The sequence below is a fragment of the Jaculus jaculus genome, chromosome 11 (assembly GCF_020740685.1).
Source record: "Jaculus jaculus isolate mJacJac1 chromosome 11, mJacJac1.mat.Y.cur, whole genome shotgun sequence".
Lineage (NCBI taxonomy): Eukaryota > Metazoa > Chordata > Mammalia > Rodentia > Dipodidae > Jaculus > Jaculus jaculus.
The window spans coordinates 17,650,132-17,670,289 of NC_059112.1; the positions used below are offsets into that span (position 1 = coordinate 17,650,132).

Here is a 20,158-nt window from a genome sequence, read left to right on the forward strand (position 1 = left end):
TTGAGACAGTCTTACTAAGTTCCCTTGAACTTGAACTCATGCAATCCTCCTACCTCTGCCTCCTGAGTGCTGGGATTAAAGATGTGCACCACCATGAACATTTATACCTAAGTCTTCTTCTAGGAGTTTACAGTTTTAACTCTTTCATTCTTTGTGTGAGGTAGGGACTGAAATTTATTTGTACCCAACTGCCCCTGTACCATTTGTTGAAAAGGATATTCTTTCTACTTTGACACTTGTTACAAAATCAGTTCACCACAGACAGGTTTACTTCCGGACTCTGTGTTGATATGATATAGTAGGATTACTATTATAATTGTTGTTAACATTTTTTGACATATGTGGGGGTATGAATGTGTGGGTGTATGTAGGTATATTCAAGTGTGTGTGTGTTTGTACACATGCACATCAAAGCCAGAGGTCAATGTCAGGTGTCTTCCTCAATCACTTTCCACTTACTTAAAAAATATATTTATTTACTTAAATACTTTACTCTTATTTTATGAGAGAGAATGGACATGCCAGAATCTCTAGCCAGTGCAGACGAACTCCAGATGCATGCTTACGTGGGTACTGGGGAATCAAACCTGGGTCCTTAGGCTTTGCAGGCAAGTGCCTTAATACTAAGCCATCTTCTCCAGTCCTAAAAATACTTTTATATAAAATAATAAAAAATAATAAAATAATAAAATATTTTATTTATTTATTTGCAAGCAGAGAGAGATAGAAGAGAGACAGACAGATAGACAGGGTGCACCGGAGCCTCCAGCCACCGCAAACAGACTGTAGACACATGCACCGCCTTGTACATCTGGCTTTACGTGGGCATGGGGTATCAAACTCAGGTTGTTAGGCCCTGTAGGCAAGTGCCTTAACTGCTGAACCATCTCTCCATCCCTCCACCTATTTTTTTTTTTTTTTCGTTGTAGGGTCTCACTCTAGCTCAGGCTGACCTGGAATTCACTATGGAGTCTCAGGGTGGCCTTGAACTCATAGCAATTCTCCTACCTCTGCCTTCCAAGTGCTGGGATTAAAGGTGTGCACCACCACGCCTGGCGCTCCACCTATTTTTTAAAAAAATATATTTTATTTATTTACTTATTTGATATAGAGAAAGAGGCAGAGAGAGAGGGAGAGAATGGGCTCACCAGGGCCTCCAGCCACTGCAAATGAATTCCAGACATTCACGCCCCCTTGTGCAACTGGCTTATGTGTGTCCTGGAGAATCAAACCTTGTGCCCCCATGTACATCTGGCTTACGTGGGTCCTAGAGAATCGAACCAGGATCCTTTGGCTTTGCAGGCAAGTGCCTTAACCGCTAAGCCATCTCTCCAGCCCCCTCCACCTATTTTTTGAGCCTGGGTGTCTCACTGGACCTCAGACGCACTGATTCAGTTACACTAGCTAGCCAGTAAGCCGTGCTTCTGTCCCATCTCCTCAGTGCTGGGATTACGGGCATGTGCCACCATGTTTGGCTTTTGTGTGGCTGCTTGGGATTCAAACTCAGGTCCTCATGCTTGTGTGCCAAGCACTTTGCCCACCAAGTCACCTCCCCAGCCTTGTGACATTTTCCTTGTTTGTATGTATTCATTTATAAATAGGCATTTGTCAAATTGCCGTTGTCTCCTGTACATTTTAGCTCCTTCATGATTTATAGTAATGCTGCAGATATGAAAATATATCATTAATACTGATAGCATCACTTCCATGCTGTTTCTATGCCGGGTACTACTTGACATGTTTTACATTGATTAAATCACTTGACGAAATTAAATACTAATTATGGTATAGCTTTAAAAGCTAATGTGAGGCTGTAGGCCGGGCATGGTGGCGCACGCCTTTAATCCCAGCACTCGGGAGGCAGAGGTAGGAGGATCGCCGTGAGTTCAAGGCCACGCTGAGACTCCATAGTGAATTCTAGGTCAGCCTGGGCTAGAGTGAAACCCTACCTAAAAAAAAAAAAAGCTAATGTGGGGCTAGAGAGATGGCTTAGTGGTTAAGGTGCTTGCCACATATTGCATTTTCTTTTCCTTGATTTGAGTAAGACCAAATATTCAGAAAAGAGACAACTTGGAAATAGGCTTTTGAGACATTGGTATGGCATAGAATGGAGACAAGTGTACGTATGTCGTACATATACGTATTACCTAATTTATTAAGGTTATCAAAGCATCACATTCATTAAGTAATTTGATTGTCTACATTTCACACAGCACTGGAAAAAAATGGGCGTTGGTTTCTTTATGGACTATGATTTCTCAGAGTGTGGCATTTTCAAATTATACTGGCAAAATGTGATGTTGAGATTTAGCGTAAATAAAATCTGGAAGGGGAGAAGTTTCTAGTTTGAAGATCTTTGTATATTAGAGGGTGTTTATGAGTGGCCAAAAATTATTTGCTTTGGAGCTGGGAATGTTAGCTCAGTTGGTAGAGTGATTGTCTAGCCCGTATCTTGAAGGCCTGAGTTTGGTCCCCAGCACTGTATAAACTGGCTGGTGGTGTTGTGTGTGCATGTGTGTGTGGGTTGTGTGTACTTTGGGGAAGACAACAAAATGAATGGGGTGACTGGAAATGAAAGTTGTGTAAAATGCAATATTTCTATTCAAACCTTTGAAACATTCCGGAAAGTCTGTGAAAGCATTTCTCAGCTCTCGACCACTCGGCATGGCCTGGCTCCCAACTTTATTTCCTTGATTTTTTCTAAAGCTTTGTACTGTGCCCTGCATAAGTTTTCTCTCCGTAGGAATCCATTTTTGATCCTAGAGTTGTATCCAAGTAGAAAAAGCCATTTCCATTGAAATTTATTTTAACTTCAGCCATATGCTTGGCATTCATCTAGTCTAGAAAGTAAAGAGTTATGTGTAACTAAGAGTCAGTTTTCTATAGTGAAGACCATCGGTTTACTGTTTTAGCTTCATTCTTACAATCATAGAATACTCAAAATCAAAACTCATGCTACATTTTAAATACCCAATTAAGACTCAAAACACTTGGGAGGCCGAGGTAGGAGGATCGCCATGAGTTCAAGGCCACCCTGAGACTACAGAGTGAATTCCAGGTCAGCCTGGACTAGAGTGAGACCCTTCCTCGAAAAACAAAAAAAACCAAAAAAGCAAAAAAAAAAACCCCAAAACAACAAAAGAACAACAAAAAAAACCCAACTTCAAAACTCACTATTATTTTTTTTTGAAAATTAAATGGTAAAAATATGTCTGTATTTCCTATCTCTCATTGAATCAGATCAAAGTTAGATGAGTTTTAAGAAGAAACTTATACATAAAGAAGTGGTTGTTAGGATCAGAACATTAGCATCTTCTCTCTTTTTTTTTTTTTGTCTTCCCACAATGTTAGAATTTATTTATTAATTTTTTTATTAAAAACTCCCATAATTGTAAACAATATCCCATGGTAATTCCCGACCCCCCCCCTTCTCCTTTGAACCTCCACTTTCCATCATATCCCCTCCCCCTCTCAATCAGTCTCTCTTATTTTGATGTCATGATCTTTTCCTCCTATTATGATGGTCTTGTGTAGGTAGTGTCAGGCACTGTGAGGTCATGGATGTCCAGGCCATTTTGCGTCTGGAGGAGCACATTGTAAGGAGTCCTACCCTTCCTTTGGTTCTTACATTCTTTCCGCCACCTCTTCCGCAATGGACCCTGAACCTTGGAAGGTGCGATAGAGATACTGCAGTGCTGAGCACTCCTCTGTCACTTCTTCTCAGCACCATGGTGCCTTCTGAGTCATCTCAGAAGTCATCACCATCTGAAAAGAGAAGGTTCACTGACTGTCAGTGAGAGTTGCATTAATATATGGGTGTGAACATTAACAGAAGTCTTTAGCATCTATTCTTGATCGCTTGTTGGTGTTTCTCTGACCCATGAAATATTCGTGCATGTGTTAATGCCTCACTGGAGTGGTTCTCAATAGTTTGCACAGGGCTAATGGTTTATTATTTGGTTGAAAACTTGAAAAAAAAAAGTGATTATTTGGAGCTATTAGTGATTCCAAGGGACTTTACAGGGACCACATTTGTCACCCTTCACAGACTGTAGCTCTCTGTTTTCAGTCAGTCTTTTCCATGGCACGATTGTGTCTTGCTTACTTTTGAAACCACCTGCCTACCCCCTTCGTGGTTCTTTGTATCTCACAGGTATGCAGAAACCGTCAGGATGGATGACTGCGTCAGTGTCTGAAACTATTCCTGTGAACACACTGGCTCATGCACTGAATGTGGTGAAAGGATGGAGCGTGAAGAGGAAGTAGTTGGAGGAGGAAGGAAGTTGATAGGCATTCAAGATGAGCAAAACGAGAACAAGGAGGTCAAGAGTACTAAATATTTAAAATAATGCTGACAGCTGGCTGTGATGGCGCACGCCTTAATCCCAGCACTTGGAAAGCAGAGGTAGGAGGATCACCATGAGTTTGAGGCCACCTGGAGACTACATAGTGAATTCCAGGTCATCCTGGGCTAGAGTGAGACCCTACCTCAAAAAACAAACAAACAAATAAACAAAAAACCAAAAGGTAATGCTGACAAATCCAAAAGTGAAATGAAGGAAGTAACATTTAAAAATTAATTAATTAATTTTATGAGCGAGAGAGAAACAGATATACAGAGAACGGGCATGCCAGGACCTCCAGCCACTGCAAACAAATTCCAGACACATGTGCCGCCTTGTACATCTGGCTTTATGTGGGCATGGGGGAATCTTAACCTGGATCCTTAGGCTTTGCAGGCAAGTGCTTTAACCACTAAGCTATCTCTTCAGCCCAGGGAGTAACAGTTTTTAAAAAGATTTGTTACAACAGGGCCTATAGCCACTGCAAATGAACTCCAGATGCATGTGCCACTGTGTGCATCTGGCTTATGTGGGACCTGGAGAATCAAACCTAAGTCCTTAGACTTGGCAGGCATGCGCCTTAACCACCAAGCCATCTCTCCAGCCCAGGAAATATCATTTTTATCCTGTTTCTTTGTCAGATAAATGGCGTCAAGAAAAGAAAAAAGAAAAAAACCTGACACACTATTCTAAAAATTATCAGCAATAATCTAAATGGGGCTAAATGTTGTATAAAATAAGCATATGGGTTTTTTTTTTGTATTTTTTCAGAATAGGCATGAATCATATTGAGCTGTTTTACTTTGTTTTGTTTTGATTTTACTATTTGCTGTGAAATGCAAGTGAATTCACTTTATAGTAGTGTGGGCGTTTGAATTAGGTATCCCCCATAGACTCCTGTGTTTTGAGTGCTTGGTTCCCAGCTGAGGGAGGTTTAGGAGGTGGAGTCTCACTGAAGGAGGTGTGTTATTGGGCGTGGGATTAAGGGTGGAATTAGGGTGCTAGAGTTGAGCTCAGTCTTTCGCTGCTGTTGTCCACCTGCTGTGGCAGAGATGATGTTTAGCTTCTGCTCATGACATCTTTTCTCCTGCCATTGTGGATTTGCCCCACGGGGCCATAAGTCAAAATAAATATGCTCTTCTCATCAGCTGCTTTGGGCTGGGTGCTGTGTTCCAGCAACAAAAAGGTAACTGCAACGAGAAGCAATATTCTGGCAGGAATTCTCAACCTGTCCATTCAGTACTAAAGACTGCTGATGAGGGGCTGGAGAGATGGCTCAGTGTCTTAAAGGAACTTTCTTGCAAAGCCTGATGGCCTGGGTTCAGTTTCCCAGTACCCACATGAAGCCAAATGCACAAAGTGATACATGTGTCTGGAGTTCATTTGCATTGGCACTGGACCCTGATGTGCCTATTTTCATTCTTTCTCTCTCCTTGCAAATAAATAAATAAATAAATTAATTAATTAAAAAAGAATACTGATGATAAAACATTTAATGACATACTTCTAAGCAAGTGTGTAAGATGGGTCACTTTCTAAAGAAAGAGGTTCATTTAGCTCACAGTTTGGGAAGCTCTGAGCATGGCACCTGGCCCTGGTAAGAGTTCTGTCAGTCACATTATGTAACATGAGGGCAGCGGGCGCATGTGTCAGCCAATGATTTTTCCACATGAGAAACCTGGCAGCTGGGTGGCCCAGGCTCAGGCTTTTATAGCGAGCCTCTTGGGAGAACCACGGGCACTACCTTAATCCTTTCTGAGGCAGGGAATCTCAATGACTGAAGGACCTTCCACCTCTCATGGGTCTTCCCTCCCAGCATCACCACACTATGAGTGGATCCCCAAACACATGAACCCTTGCAGACAAACCATATTCACACCATAGCATTTGGTAAAATCTGTTTGGTGATCTGCAGATAGTGGTAGGTTCTTTGCAGTTTGTAGGAGAGGTCGATAATGAGATTATGATTCTATTTATTTCTTTAAGAGAGATAGAATATGGCTGCACCAGGGCCTCTAGCCAGTGCAAACGAACTCCAGCTTATGTGGGTCCTGGAGAATTGAACCTGGGTCCTTTGGCTTTGCAGGGAAGCCCCTTAACTGGTGAGCCATCTCTTCAGCCCTGTGATTCTTTTTTTTTTTTTTTTTTTTTTTTGAGGCAGGGTCTCGCTCTAACTCAGGCTGACCTGGAATTCATTATGTAGTCTCAGGGTGGCCTTGAACTCACGGTGATCCTCCTACCTCTGCCTCCTGAGTGTTGGGATTAAAGGCATGCGCCGCCACACCTGGCTGGAAAGTAGATATTTTTGGATGTAAAACTTTGGTGGTTTTTGCTTTCTCACTGGTGAGAGACAGTGACAGTTTTGTTTTTTTTTTTCCATTGTCTACTTCAGAATATTAAGGTTCAAAGTCTAGTAATGTCAAGTCTGTCACTTTGAGTGGTCTGGCTCCAGTCAGAATGGCTGTCATCTAGAAAATTGATGAAAACAAATGCTGAGGTTGAGGGGAGAGGGGAACCCTTTATTTCCTGTTGGTGGGAATATTAGCTGGGTAGCCACTATATCAACCAGTGTGAAGGTTTTGAAAATATTTTTATTTAGTTGTTTGCAAGCAGAGGGAGATAGAAAGAAGAGAGAGAGAGAGAGAATAGGTACACCGGGGCCTCCAGCTGCTGCAGATGAACTCCAGAAGCTTATGCCACTGTACATCTGGCTTTATGTGGGCACGGGGGCATCAAACTCAGGTCATAAAGTTTCATAGGCTGGCACTTCAGCAACTGAGCAATCTCTCCAGCCCTGAAGGTTTTTTTTTTAAGTTGAAAATTGGGGGCTGTAGTGATGGCTTAGTGGTTAAGGCACTTGCCTGTGAAGCCTGTGGACCCACGTTCGATTTCCCAGTACCCACGTAAGCCAGAGGACAAGATGGCACATGTACCTGGATGCTGTTTGCAGTGGCTGGAGGCTCTGGTGTGCCCATTCTCTCCCCCCCACCTCTGTATGTGTGTCTGTCTGTCTCTTTCTCTGTCTCTCTCAAATAAATAAATAAATAAATTTTTTTAAAAAATTGTTTATTTATTTATTTGAGAGAGACAGACACAGAGAGAAAGAAAGGTAGAGGGAGAGAGAGAGAGTGGGCGCGCCAGGGCTTCCAGCTTCTGCAAACGAACTCCAGACGCGTGCGCCCCCTTGTGCATCTGGCTAACGTGGGACCTGGGGAACCGAGCCTCGAACCGGGGTCCTTAGGCTTCACAGGCAAGCGCTTAACCACCAAGCCATCTCTCCAGCCCAAATAAATAAAAAATTTTTAAGCTAAAAACTGTACTGCCATGTAAGCCAGCTTTGCCACTCCTGGGCATGTACCCAAAGACTCTTTCCACCACTCTATCCACACATGCATGTCAACTGCTGCTCTGTTGTCAGTAATGAAGAAACAGAAGCAACCTACGTGTCCATCAGCTGATGTCTGGACAGTGAAACTGTGGTATATACACACCCAACAGCATTTTACTCAGTTCTAAGTAAAAACAAAGACATGAAAATTTCAGGTAAATGGATGGGATGGGAAGTGATTAAACTAAGTGAGATAACCCGGGTCCAGAAAGACAAAAAGCATGTTTTATCTCATACGTGGATCCAAACTTTTAATGTTTGTATTATGTATGTAAATAAGGGGATGTGGACTGGAGAGAGGGCTTAGCCATTAAGACGCTTGCCTGCAAAATCAAAGGACCCAGGTTCAATTCCCCAGGACCCACGTAAAGCCAGCTGCCCAAGGTGGCACATACGTCTGGTGTTCTTTTGAAGTGGCTGGAAGCCCTGGAGCACCATTCTCTCTTTCCCTCTTTCTCTCAAATCAATAAATAAAACGTTAAAAAAATTTAAATAAGGAGGTGTGAGAGCGAGGAGGGGCTGTTAGTTAAGGTAGGAGATCTTGAGAAGGGAACAAGATGTTACAGGCAGGCAGGGGAGTGGTCCAAAGGAAACATGTGGGATGAAAACAGAAGGCTGTGATGGGAGGCAGACACAAAGTGGAAGGGAGAAGGGAAAAAGATGGGGGGAAGGGAGGAAAAGAGGAGGGACAAAAATAGAAAAAACTTTGAAGTATGACATAGACTGGAGAGATGGCTCAGCAGTTAAGGTGCTTGCTTGCCTGCAAAGCCTAAGGACTCAGGTTTGATTCTTCGGTACCCACGTAAGCCAGATGCACAAGGTGGTGCATGCATCTAGAATTTGTTTAAAGGGGCTAGAGGCCCTGGAACACTCATTCTCTCTCTCTCAAATAAATAAATAAAAATATTAAGAAAAAGAAATACAATGTAACAAATGCACGAACTCCTTATATGCTAAAAATTCCTTATGTGATAAAAATAAATAATAAACTAGAAAATAATAAATAGGAACAACTGAAAATAAAAAAGAAAAATAGCTGGGCATGGTGGCACACACCTTTAATCTCAGCGCTTGGGAGGCAGAGGTAGGAGGATCTCTGTGAGTTCAAGGCCACCCTGAGACTACAGAGTGAATTCCAGGTCAGCCTGGGCTAGAGTGAGACCCTACCTCAAAACAAAACAAAATAAATAAATAAAAAATAATAAAAAGTTTAGGTGAGCAGAGAACACTGCCTTTTACATATCAGCTCTCTTCCAGAGGCTTCCTGATTATTTTTGTGAAAATTCTTAGTACTTAGAAATGATAGGAGTCTGCTGTTTTGCATTCAGCTTCTATACCAGCCTCAGTAGGTCAGACTGAACCAAACCAAAATGGAGTCACTTATGCTAATGCAACATATTCGGGCTGAAAGTTCAGGAAGCAAGTAGACCCCTAAGCAGGCCAGTTTCTAGTCTACCTGAGAAAGTATAAGGAAGTCCCTCTGCTTTAAGCATTCTAAGAAAAATGAATCCAAGGAATCTGGTATCAATCAGTATGTTTGTTTGTTTTATTTTATTATTTTATTTTGAGGTAGGGTCTTGCTCTAGCCCAGCCTGACCTAGAATTCAGTATATAGCCTCAGGCTGGCCTCAAATTCACAGCTATCCTCCTACCTCATAGTGCTGAGATTAAAGGTGTGTGTCACCACACCCAGCTTCAATCGGTTTTTTAAAAAAATATTTTTATTAATTTATTTGCGGGGGGCATGGGGGGCACCAGGGCCTCTTGCCACTATAAATGAACTCTAGATGCATCCGGTTTCACGTGGGTACTGGGGGATTGACTTGATTCATTAGGCTTTGCATACAAGTGCCTTTAACTGTGGAGCCATCTCTCCAGCCTTCAGCCTGTTTCCAAATCTCTAGTCCAGCATCCTCGTGCCCACCTTCCTAAAACATTTCTTCAGCCCTTGTCAGTGGGAGAGCTCATTCTGTTACAGAATGGATATTGCCCCATTTGGTAGTTTCCCAGGGGCTAGAGAGATGGCTTAGTGGTCAAAGCGCTTGCCTGCAAAGTCTTAAGGACTCAACGTTCCACTCTTCCAGGTCCCAAGAAAGCCGGATGCACAAAAGTGATGCCAGGGTGTGGGGAGGTGCGTGCTTGTGGGGTTCGATTGCAGTGGCTGGAGGCCCTAACGTGCCACTTCTCAGTCACCCTCTCTTTCTCGCATTAAAAAAAAAAAAAAAAGGCCAGCCAGGCGTGATGGCGCACACCTTTAATCCCAGCACTCTGGAGCCAGAGATAGGAGGATTGCCGTGAGTCTGAGTCTATCCTGAGACTACACAGTGAATTCCAGGTCAGCCTGGGCTAGGGCAAGACCCTACCTTCAAAAACCAAACCAAAACAACTAAAGGGCCAATCTGTTGGGCTTGCTTCAAAAAAAAAAAAAAAGTTTCACAAAAAAGCCAATTAGATCTATATAAATTTATTGTACCTTTATCTGCAAGTAGCATATGCCTATGTTACTACTAGATTCTTAAATTTTAGGTGTTATCTATTTTCTCTTCCTGCCACAATAGAGGGCATGGCTGTCTTGCACAATCTACTCCCCCACCCGCATGGAAACCCACTTCCTGCCCTCCCCCCCAAATATTTGTTGTATTTCAATCTGTCACTAACCTTTAGCTAGGTAAACATTTCCTAAATGCTTGTTTGGATTGTTTTCTTGTTGTTTTGTCTTGTTTTTTTTTTCTTCTTCTGGAACCCCTGTTTCTCCTTGCTGGAATTTCCGGTTGAGTGAAATAGATTAGGTGATGCCCAAGATTTCTTTCAACTCAAAGAGTGAGCCTCTACCAGACTGCTGATCTCCCATGCAAACCACATAAGGTGATTAGCCCCCGCCAAGACGTTCAACGTGAACGATTTCTCTTTTTCTTTTCTGTGGCGACCTGTCGCTTCTAGAACTGCAGTCAAGTCACCTCCCAGTTCCCCTCCCTGGCCTTCCATTTGGTGACCGTTGCCTTGCCCATTGGCTTGGGAACTGCCGATTCCACAAGGCCTCTTTCCCCCTCCGTAGCCTTTCTTAAGTAGCCGTTTTTCCTTGCACTGAAAATGTGTTGCAGAAAGATGGCAAGATGCTTTCTGCAGACATGGTATTTGCATATCAACAGTTTCTCGGAAAAAAAACAACACAGGGTACCAAAAATATATAAATTGTTTTTTTAAAAAAAATTATTTATTTATTTGAGAGTGACAGACAGAGAGAGAAAGAGGCAGAGACAGAGAGGGAGGAAGAGAATGGGTGCGCCAGGGCCTCTAGTCACTGCAAAAGAACTCCAGATGCACACACCCTCTTGTGCATCTGGCTAACATGGGTCCTGGGGAATCGAGCCTCTAACCGGGGTCTTTAGGTATCACAGGCAAGCGCTTAACCATTAAGCTATCTATCCAGCCCTGTTTTTGGATTTTGAGGTAGGGTCTCACTCTAGCCCAGGCTGACCTGGAATTCAGTATGTAGTCTCAGGCTGGCCTCTAATATACAGCGATCCTCCTACCTCTGCCTCCCAAGTGCTGGGATTAAAGGTGTGCAACACTGTGCCCAACTACGATGACCAATTTAGATGTAAAAGGAAGAAGAGATTTTCTTTGCTTCTCAGTTAGGATGGAGCATGGATCACGGGGTCTAGATTCTAGCTATAAACACCATGAGTGGAAAAAAGAGACATGAAACTCCAGTCTCTTCCTTTAAGATAGTGGCTTGGAATTCTACCTGTGTATCACCTCAGCATGTTCAGGGCTCACTCTAGACCAGGTAAATATTGTTTTGTTTTGGGGAGGTAAGGTCTCACTGTAGCCCTGGCTGACCTGGAATTCACTCTGTAGTGTCAGGGTGGCCTTGAATTCATTGCGATCCTCCTACCTCGGCCTCATGAGTGCTGGCTTTAGACCAAGTAAATATATTTTTTAAAGAATGGAACTGAAGCTGGGCGTGGTGATGCAGGCCTTTAATCTCAGCACTCGGGAGGCAGAGGTAGATCATTACTGTGAGTTCAAGGCCACCCTTGAAAAGCAAATAAAAAAAAGAAAAAGGGCTGGAGAGATGGATCAGTAGTTAAGGCATTTACCTTCAAAGCCTTAACGACTTGGGTTCACTTCCCCAGTAGCCACGTAAAATGTTAATAAACAAAGTGTAGCCCTTTAAAAAGAAAAGAATGGACGTGACCCTGGGTGTCTGTCCTTTTCTAAATCTCTTTAGGTGATTGATTCTCATGTACACTTCAGGAGCTGCATGGAGTGGAGCTGGGTACTTTATTTGGAAGTAAATGAATCACTGTGATGAGAGAGAGGCGTTATGGGTGATTTTAATTAATCGGTGTTGTCAGGGACCCCCGCATCAAGATGGGTTCTGAGTTAGTAGAGTTTGTTTGTTTGTTTTGGTGTTTCGAGGTAGGGCCTCGCTCTAGCCCAGGCTGACCTGGAATTCATTATGTAGTCTCAGGGTGGCCTTGAACTCACCACGGCAATTGTCCTACCTCTGCCTCCTGAGTTCTGGGATGAAAGGCGTGTGCCACCACACCCGGCCTGAATTAGTAGAGTTTTTGCAGGTGGAGAGAGAGGAGGGGGGAGTCATCAGATCAGAGAGGGGGTACTGTGTGGGCGTCTCTTGAGTGTACAGTGGACTGTTTGTTTTCTGATTTATTTTTATTTATTTACTAGAGATGTAGGGGAGAGAGAGAGAGAGAATATGGGCATGCCAGGACCTCTAGTCTCTGTAGGTGAACTCCAGATGCATGCACCACCATGTGCATCTGGTTTATGTGGGACCTGGAGAATTGAACCTGGGTCCTTAGGCTTTGCAGGCACATGCCTTAACCTTTAAGCCATCTCTCCAGCCCCTACAGTGGACTCTTTTGACGGGCATGCGGGTCATTGGGGAAGAGTGGAAAGAAACATCGCATGTTAGGCTGCAGCTGGATTGTAAATAAGTTCCATGTTCAGACTAAGTTCTGACTGTATTCCACAGGTGTTGGGGAGACATTGAGGATTTCTGAGGAGTAGAATGGCATGAAGCGTCTCTGAAGACATTCAACAGGAGGAAGGGGTAAGTAGTTTGGATAGAATGAGGCAGTGTTGGGAAAGGACCAGCTGGGGAGGGCCTGTCCCTGTTCACTTGTGAGGCCAGAGTGCTCTGAGCTATGAAAATGGAAGTAGAAGCCGGGCGTGGTGGCGCACTCGGAGGCAGAGGTAGGAGGATCGTTATGAGTTCGAGGCCACCCTGAGACTCCATAGTGAATTCCAGGTCAGCCTGGACCAGAGTGAGACCCTACCTCGAAAAACCAAACCAAACCAAAACCTCAGGGCTGGAGAGATGGCTCAGCAGTTAAGGCACTTGCTTGCAAAGCCAAAGTACCCAGCTTTGATTTCCCCAGGAACCACCTAAGCCAGATGCACAAGGTGGCGCATGTGTCTGGAGTTTGTTTGTAGCATCTGGAGGCCCTGGTGCACCCATTCTCTCCTTTTCTCTCTCTCTCCCTGCCTCTCTCTCTCAACTAAATAAATGAAAATAAAATTTAAGAAATACCAACAAAACAAAACATTAACAGATAAATTCCTTTTGCACATCTCATTTAAACCTCACACTAACCAAATGGTATCCCCCCCCCAATACCTTATCAATGAGGAACAGAGGTTCATAGGTTATGCCATTGTAAAGTAACCTTACAAAAAACAGGGGAGTCTGATTGGATGGTGAACTTAGAGTGAGAAGGCATTAGTTACAGAAGTGAGAAGCTTGGGAGGGGCGATGGTGGAATTCCTCAGTAGTTCACGTGTGTCTTGTTGCTGGGTGTGCCAGGCAACCACTGAATGCTCTTCATGGGAGCTTTTTTAAATTTTTTTTCACTTTTTTCTTTTTGCCTCTGTGGTTCAATAGGCAATTACTTCTTGAAAGCGTGTGGTAGAGGGAGGGGAAGGAGAGCTGCCCTTAATTCAGTTGTTTCAAAGAAGAATTTTCAGGTCTCAGATGGGTTCTGAGTCGGTTAAATCTGGTTGAATTTCAAAAGGCCTTTTCTGGGCTGGAGGGGTGGCTTAGCAGTTAAGCGCTTGCCTGTGAAGCCTAAGGACCCTGGTTCGAGGCTCGATTCCCCAGGACCCACGTTAGCCAGATGCACAAGGGGGCGCACGTGTCTGGAGTCCGTTTGCAGTGGCTGGAGGCCCTGGAGCGCCCATTCTCACTCTCAGCCTCTTTCCTTCTATCAAATAAATAAAAAAATAAAAATAAAATATTAAAAAAGAAGGAAACTGAAGAGAAGTTTAATTTAAGCCATTAGTAAACGGGCTGCATCTGCTGTCACCGCTGCTGCGACGTTAGGTACTGCGCCCGCGGCTTCCTCTTTTGCGTACGCGTGCTCACTGCCACTTGCATTGAACAGACAAAACCGTGACTTAACCGTTCACATAACATGTGAACAAGTAGTACGTTGTATGAGCAAAGGGTGAGGGACTTTCGACTTTGGGTGATCCTTAAATATTTGTTAAAGGAAGGGACCTAGGTGTATGATCTGTTGGACTCTGCTGATCTAGAACACACATACACTCTAATCACAAGAGCAGTCATACTAAATTAAGCTCATGGTTACTGACCTCCTTGTCTTCAATGCTATATGATCAGCACTTCTTTTTTTAAACTATATTTTATTTATTTATTTGAGAGAAAGAGGTGGAGAGAGAGAGAGAGAGAGAATGGGTACACCAGGGTCCCCAGCCACTGCAAACAAACTCCAGACACACGTTTCCCCCCAAACCCCGTATGCATCTGGCTTTCATGCGTTCTGGAGAATCGAACTGGGATCCTTTGGCTTTGCAGGCAAACTCCTTAGCCACCAAGCCATCTCTCCAGCCCATGATCAGCACTTTTTACGTATGTGTGTTTGCTCTAAGTCGAGAGTCCAGCCAGACCCCCGAGGAAAGGAGCAGAGTGCGTATCTTAGGTCAGTCAGTGTCTCTGAGCACTGCTTGTCAATATTGGTCATCTGTGCTGGTCAGGCCAAAGGCACAGCAAGGCAGAGGAGACCAGGTCACTCTGCTTTACACAGGCAGATTACAAACTTTAGAGCAAGTTTCAAGTGAGGAATGTAGCATCTCAAAGCAATGATATCACAAAAGCTATTGGTAAAGTCCATAAGAAATATTCCCCAGTTCTTTCCTGTAGTTCATTCCCATAGTTCGTCCCCAGAGTTTGCTCTTCATGGCAGTGTGGGCATCAGAACACATCTCAGCGGTGTTGTGTGTTGCCCTGTGGCACCTCTAGGATACTGGATGGAGGGGATATCCTTGTTGCAGCTTGAGTGTGAATTGTATGAAATGGTGTGAACATTTGTCATTCACGGATCCATGGTGTTATGTGGTCGTCTCTTTTTCTTTTCGAGGCAGGGTCTTGCTCTAGCCAAGGCTGGCCTAGAATTCACTTTATAGTCTCAGGGTGGTCTCGAACTCATAGCAATCACCCTACCTCTGATTCCCAAGTGCTGAAATTAAAGGCATACGCCACAACGCCCGGCCTGGTCATCTGTCTTATGTTCTAAGATCTGAAGGCAATGCCAGTGCCAGCAAACCAGCAACACAAGCCACGGAATGTTCCCTGTAGAAGAATGTTCTACAACAGTTGACTTTGTGACAAAGGCCTGAACCGTCATTGTGGAAAACCTCAAGTAGACTCTCTTAGGAAATGACGGGGCAGGGTGGGGGCTGGGATAGAAGAGTGTAAACTTTTTTTGCCTTGCCCATTCTCACTCCAGGCACAGAGCAGCATGCAGGGCTCCTGCTGGGGTACAAGGAAAGCTTACATTTGTCATTTGCAATGGCAGCATCCTTAGACAATTTAGCGGCCACATTTCCACTGTTTGTTTTCTTTCTTTAGGGTACTGGGACCTTCAATGGCAGGAGAAGGAGCAATCAGAAGCCCGAGATGAATTTGAACACTATTCTAGAAGAGATTCTTATTAAAAGGTCACAGCAGAAGAAGAAGACATCACCTTTAAACTACAAAGAGAGACTTTTTGTCCTAACGAAATCCATGTTAACCTACTATGAGGGTCGAGCGGAGGTAGGAGGCAATCACGACACTTTTACCTGGCTGCGTTCTGTGTTTTAGTCAACTGCTTTGCTTTCCAATATCATGGATTAAGCACTGAGTTATTAAACTTAAGCTTATGATTTGTTATCATTTGGACTTCAAAGATGAAATTTAGTGTGGTTTCTGTCACCCACGAGCCGGGCGTGGTGTCACACGCCTTTAATCCCAGCACTCGGGAGGCAGAGGTAGGAGGATCGCCGTGAGTTCGAGGCCACCCTGAGAATACATAGTGAATTCCAGGTCAGCATGGGCTGGAGTGAGACCCTACCTTGAGAAACCAACAAAGCAAAAAACAAACAAAAAAGAAATTGTATTTTTATTTTATTTTATTTTATATTTGAAAGAGAGAGAGAGAGAGAGAGACAGAAGGAGTTAGAGAATGGACACTCTAGGGCCTCTAGCAACTGCAAAGGAACTCTACATGGGCACCGGGGAAGTGAACCTGGGTTGTTAGGCTTTGTAGGTAAGCACCATAGGCGCTTAGCCATCTCCCCAGCCCTGTAATTATAGATTTAGATGGACAAAATAGATATAGAAATCTATTCTGCCATTCTGTATCAGCTGGTTGAACCAGGGAGAAATATATATATATGTATCTGCATCAGTTGTCGTTCCTGATGGGATTCCTAGGTGCTGGGACCCATCTTGTGTGTCATAGTCTCCTCTGCCTGTGAGAGTGTGTCTTCATTGCTCTGATTTGGTGGCCCATTGGTGAAGTTAACTTACAGGGAATTGTTCAGCTCTTTGATGCAAATTCTTTTTCCTTTTCTTTGTTTTTATTAAAAAAATATTTTGCTGGGCGTGGTGGCATACACCTTTAATCTCAGCACTCAGGAGGCAGAGATGAGGATCAAAAGTTTGAGGCCACCCTGAGGCTACATAGTAAATTCTAGGTCAGCCTGAGCTAGAGTGAGACCCTACCTCGAAACCCCCCCCCCAAAAAAAAAAAAAAAAAATATATATATATATACACACACACACATATATATATACACACATACATATATATATACACACACACACATATATATAATATACATATATATGTATTATTTATTTATTCATTCATTTATTTATTTGAAATAAAGAGGCAGATAGATAAAGAGAGAGATAGAAAGGGAGAATGGGTGCACCAGGGCCTCTAGCCACTGCAAACAAACTCCAGACACATGCACCTCCTTGTGCATCTGGTTTTACGTGGGCACTGAGGGGTTGGGTCTTTGGGCTTTGCAGGCAAGTTCATTAACCACTAAGCAATCTCTCCATCCCAAGAATGCTTCTTCTGTGGTTTTTTTTGTTTGTTTGTTTTGAGATAGGGTCTAGCTCTAGCACAGGCTGACCTGGAATTCTCCATGTAGTCCTAAAGTGGCCTCAAACTCATAGCAGTCTTCCTACCTCTGCCTCTGAAGATGTTTCTTTTTTATGTTTACTTATTAGAGGGTGGTGGGGAGAATGGTCATGCCAGAGCATCTAGCCACTGCAAACAAACCCCAACTCATGCACCACCTTGTGCAACTGGCTTTACATAGGTAGAAGGCAATTGAACCTGGGTCCTTGGGCTTTATAGGCAAGTGTCTTATCCACTAAGCCATCTCTGTGATTGATCTACCTACCTACCTACCTACCTACCTACCTACCTACCTACCTATCTAACTATCTCATTCCTTTCTCCCCCCACCCTTTCTTTCTTTCTATTTATTTATTTGAGAGAGAGAAAGAAGCAGATACAGAGAGAAAATGGGCCCTCTAGGGCCTCTGGCCACTGCAAACCAACTCTAGACACATGCACCATCTTGTGCATCTAGCTGACACAGGTACTGGGGATTCGAACCTGGGTCCTTTGGCTTTATAGGCAAGCGCCTTAACCACTAAGCCATCTCTCCAGCCCCGTCTCTGGTGTTCCTTGATGGGAGCAGGGAGACACAACCCACTAAAAACCTGGTAAATGAGCTCGTGCTCCCAGGAGGGTGTGGCCTGCTCCTGACTTCTCAGCTGCCTTAGCTTCTCCAGACGAGGGGTGCAAATGATTGTCATCCCAGCGCACTCTTTTGACCCTGACGTGTTAGGCATGGCATTTTGTGGTGCTGCCATGTGCTCATATTCCAAATTCTGGGGAGGCAGAGACAGATCCCTACATTTCACTGACCAGCCAGTCTAGCCCACCTGGTGAGCTTCATGACAGTGAGAGGTGCTGTCCTTAAAAAGTTTGGAAAAGCCTGGCGTGGTGGTACCCACCTTTAATCCCAGCACTCGGGAGGCAGAGGTAGGAGGATCGCCTTGAGTTCGAGGCCACCCTGAGACGACATAATGAATTCCAGGTCAGCCTGAGCTAGAGTGAGACCCTACCTCGGAAAACAAAACAAGCAAAGAAAAAAGTTTGGCAAAAAGGCTAGAGAGATTGCTTAGAGGCTCGTCTCTGAAGACTAAGGACCTAGCTTCGATTTTCCAGTATCCACATAAGCCAGATGCACAGAGGGGCACATGTGTCTGGAGTTTGTTTGCAGTGGCTGGAGGCCCTGGGCACCTATTTTCTCTCTGTCTCTATCTGCTTCTGTCCCCTCCAAATAAAAAAAATATTTTAAAAAATGTTTAAAGGGCTGGAGAGATGGCTTAGTGGTTAAGCGCTTGCCTGTGAAGCCTAAGGACCCCAGTTCGAGGCTCGATTCCCATGTTAGCCAGATGCACAAGGGGGCGCACGCGTCTGGGGTTCGTTTGCAGTGGCTGGAAGCCCTGGTGTGCCCATTCTCTCTCTCTCTCTCTCTGCCTCTTCCTCTCTCTGTCTGTCGCTCTCAAATAAATAAATAAAAATAAAGAAAACAATGGGCTGGAGAGATGGCTTAGCGGTTAAGCGCTTGCCTGTGAAGCCTAAGGACTCCGGTTCGAGGCTCGGTTCCCCAGGTCCCACGTTAGCCAGATGCACAAGGGGGCGCACGCGTCTGGAGTTCGTTTGCAGAGGCTGGAAGCCCTGGCGCGCCCATTCTCTCTCTCTCCCTCTATCTGTCTTTCTCTCTGTGTCTGTCGCTCTCAAATAAATAAATAAATAATTAAAAAAAATAAAAAATAAAATAAAAAACAGTGAACCAGTGAGGAGGCTGTGTGTGATGTGTAGCTGTGATGATTGCCACTTCTTCATGACAACTGGGGATCTGTTTACTGACCCTTTGTGACAGCTCTGAGGCGATGTCGCTATTCTCTGCATGCAGCTTCTTCAACACGGTGTCAACATTTTCTGTTGAAATTCTTCCGGCTAAATTAAAGTTATTGTAGTTTTCGAAGTGTACCGAGAAATTCTTGTTAGACAGATGATTAGAAATCCAGTCAAGCCATTTCCTGAAAGTCTGATGCGGTGAGACCACTGTTTCAGTTTCAGCATTGGGCCATTCTTTAGCTTTTCCTTGTAGGTTTTGTTCTTTTTTTTCGTTTTGTTTTTTTGAGGTAGGCTGTCACTCTGGCCCAGGTTGACCTGAAATTCACTATGTAGTCTCAGGCTGGTCTCGAACTCATGGCGATCCTCCTACCTCTGCCTCCCGCGTGCTGGGATTAAAGGCGTGCACCACCATGCCCGGCTTCCAACTGTGTTTTTCTTTCTTTCTTTCTTTTTTTCCTGGTCGTGAATTTACTCACGTTTGTGCCATTCTAATAATTTAAAAAGATCTTCCAGACAGCATGTGTTGCTTGGTCATACACATCATCACACAGACCGTGGGAGTTTGCTAAGCTGTGCTGTTTGCTGGTTGGGGAGCTAAGAGACATTGCCATCGGCCACTTGATATCCCAGTAGAAGGTCCGTGTGACATTGAGGTGGGAGCCAGGGAAGCACAGGGATGGAGTTTATCTATTTGTTTGTTTAATTCTACTTGATAATGGTGAGGAAAAAAGGCCTAGAGAGAACCCTTTGTGTTGGCATTAAATAAAAGAAATTTCAAGTAATATGTGAACTGGCAATGACTGTTCATTAAGAAATGAGGAGGTTTTAGAATTGAGTTGGGGTGCTCTGTGGCTGGGGTGCTGTCAGGATTCTGCGGTAATACTGGAGTGCAGTGTGGACATTGGCACGTAGTCTGTGAGGTTCAATGAGTCCGTTGAGTAGAGTGTTAGGGTGTCGTTACAGTGAGAGGCGTCAGACAAAACTGGCCAAGGGAGCAGGGGCTGCTTCACATTCGAGAATCTTCTCCTGGTAGAATCATCAAGGGTGTGTGTAGTTCTCCTACCCACACCGAATGGTGACACAGTTATAAGGATGTCTGCCAGGGAAGCTTAGTAGAGATTTGCTGGGGACCGGTCACAAAGGCGCCTCGTGACCAGTATACACCA

At 44.1% G+C, this 20,158-nt stretch overlaps 1 protein-coding gene across 5 annotated transcripts in view; it reads left to right on the plus strand.

Moving 5' to 3' along the window:
• Window positions 1-20,158, plus strand: part of Tec (tec protein tyrosine kinase) — a 148,946-nt gene that overhangs the window by 43,752 nt on the left and 85,036 nt on the right. For all 5 annotated transcript variants that reach the window (XM_045130227.1, XM_045130230.1, XM_045130232.1 and 2 more), the window contains exons 2-3: window positions 12,734-12,811; window positions 15,629-15,814. In XM_045130227.1, the coding sequence (XP_044986162.1) occupies window positions 15,677-15,814 (138 nt within the window). In that variant the 5' untranslated portion in view covers window positions 12,734-12,811; window positions 15,629-15,676. The remainder of the gene's footprint in view (window positions 1-12,733; window positions 12,812-15,628; window positions 15,815-20,158) is intronic.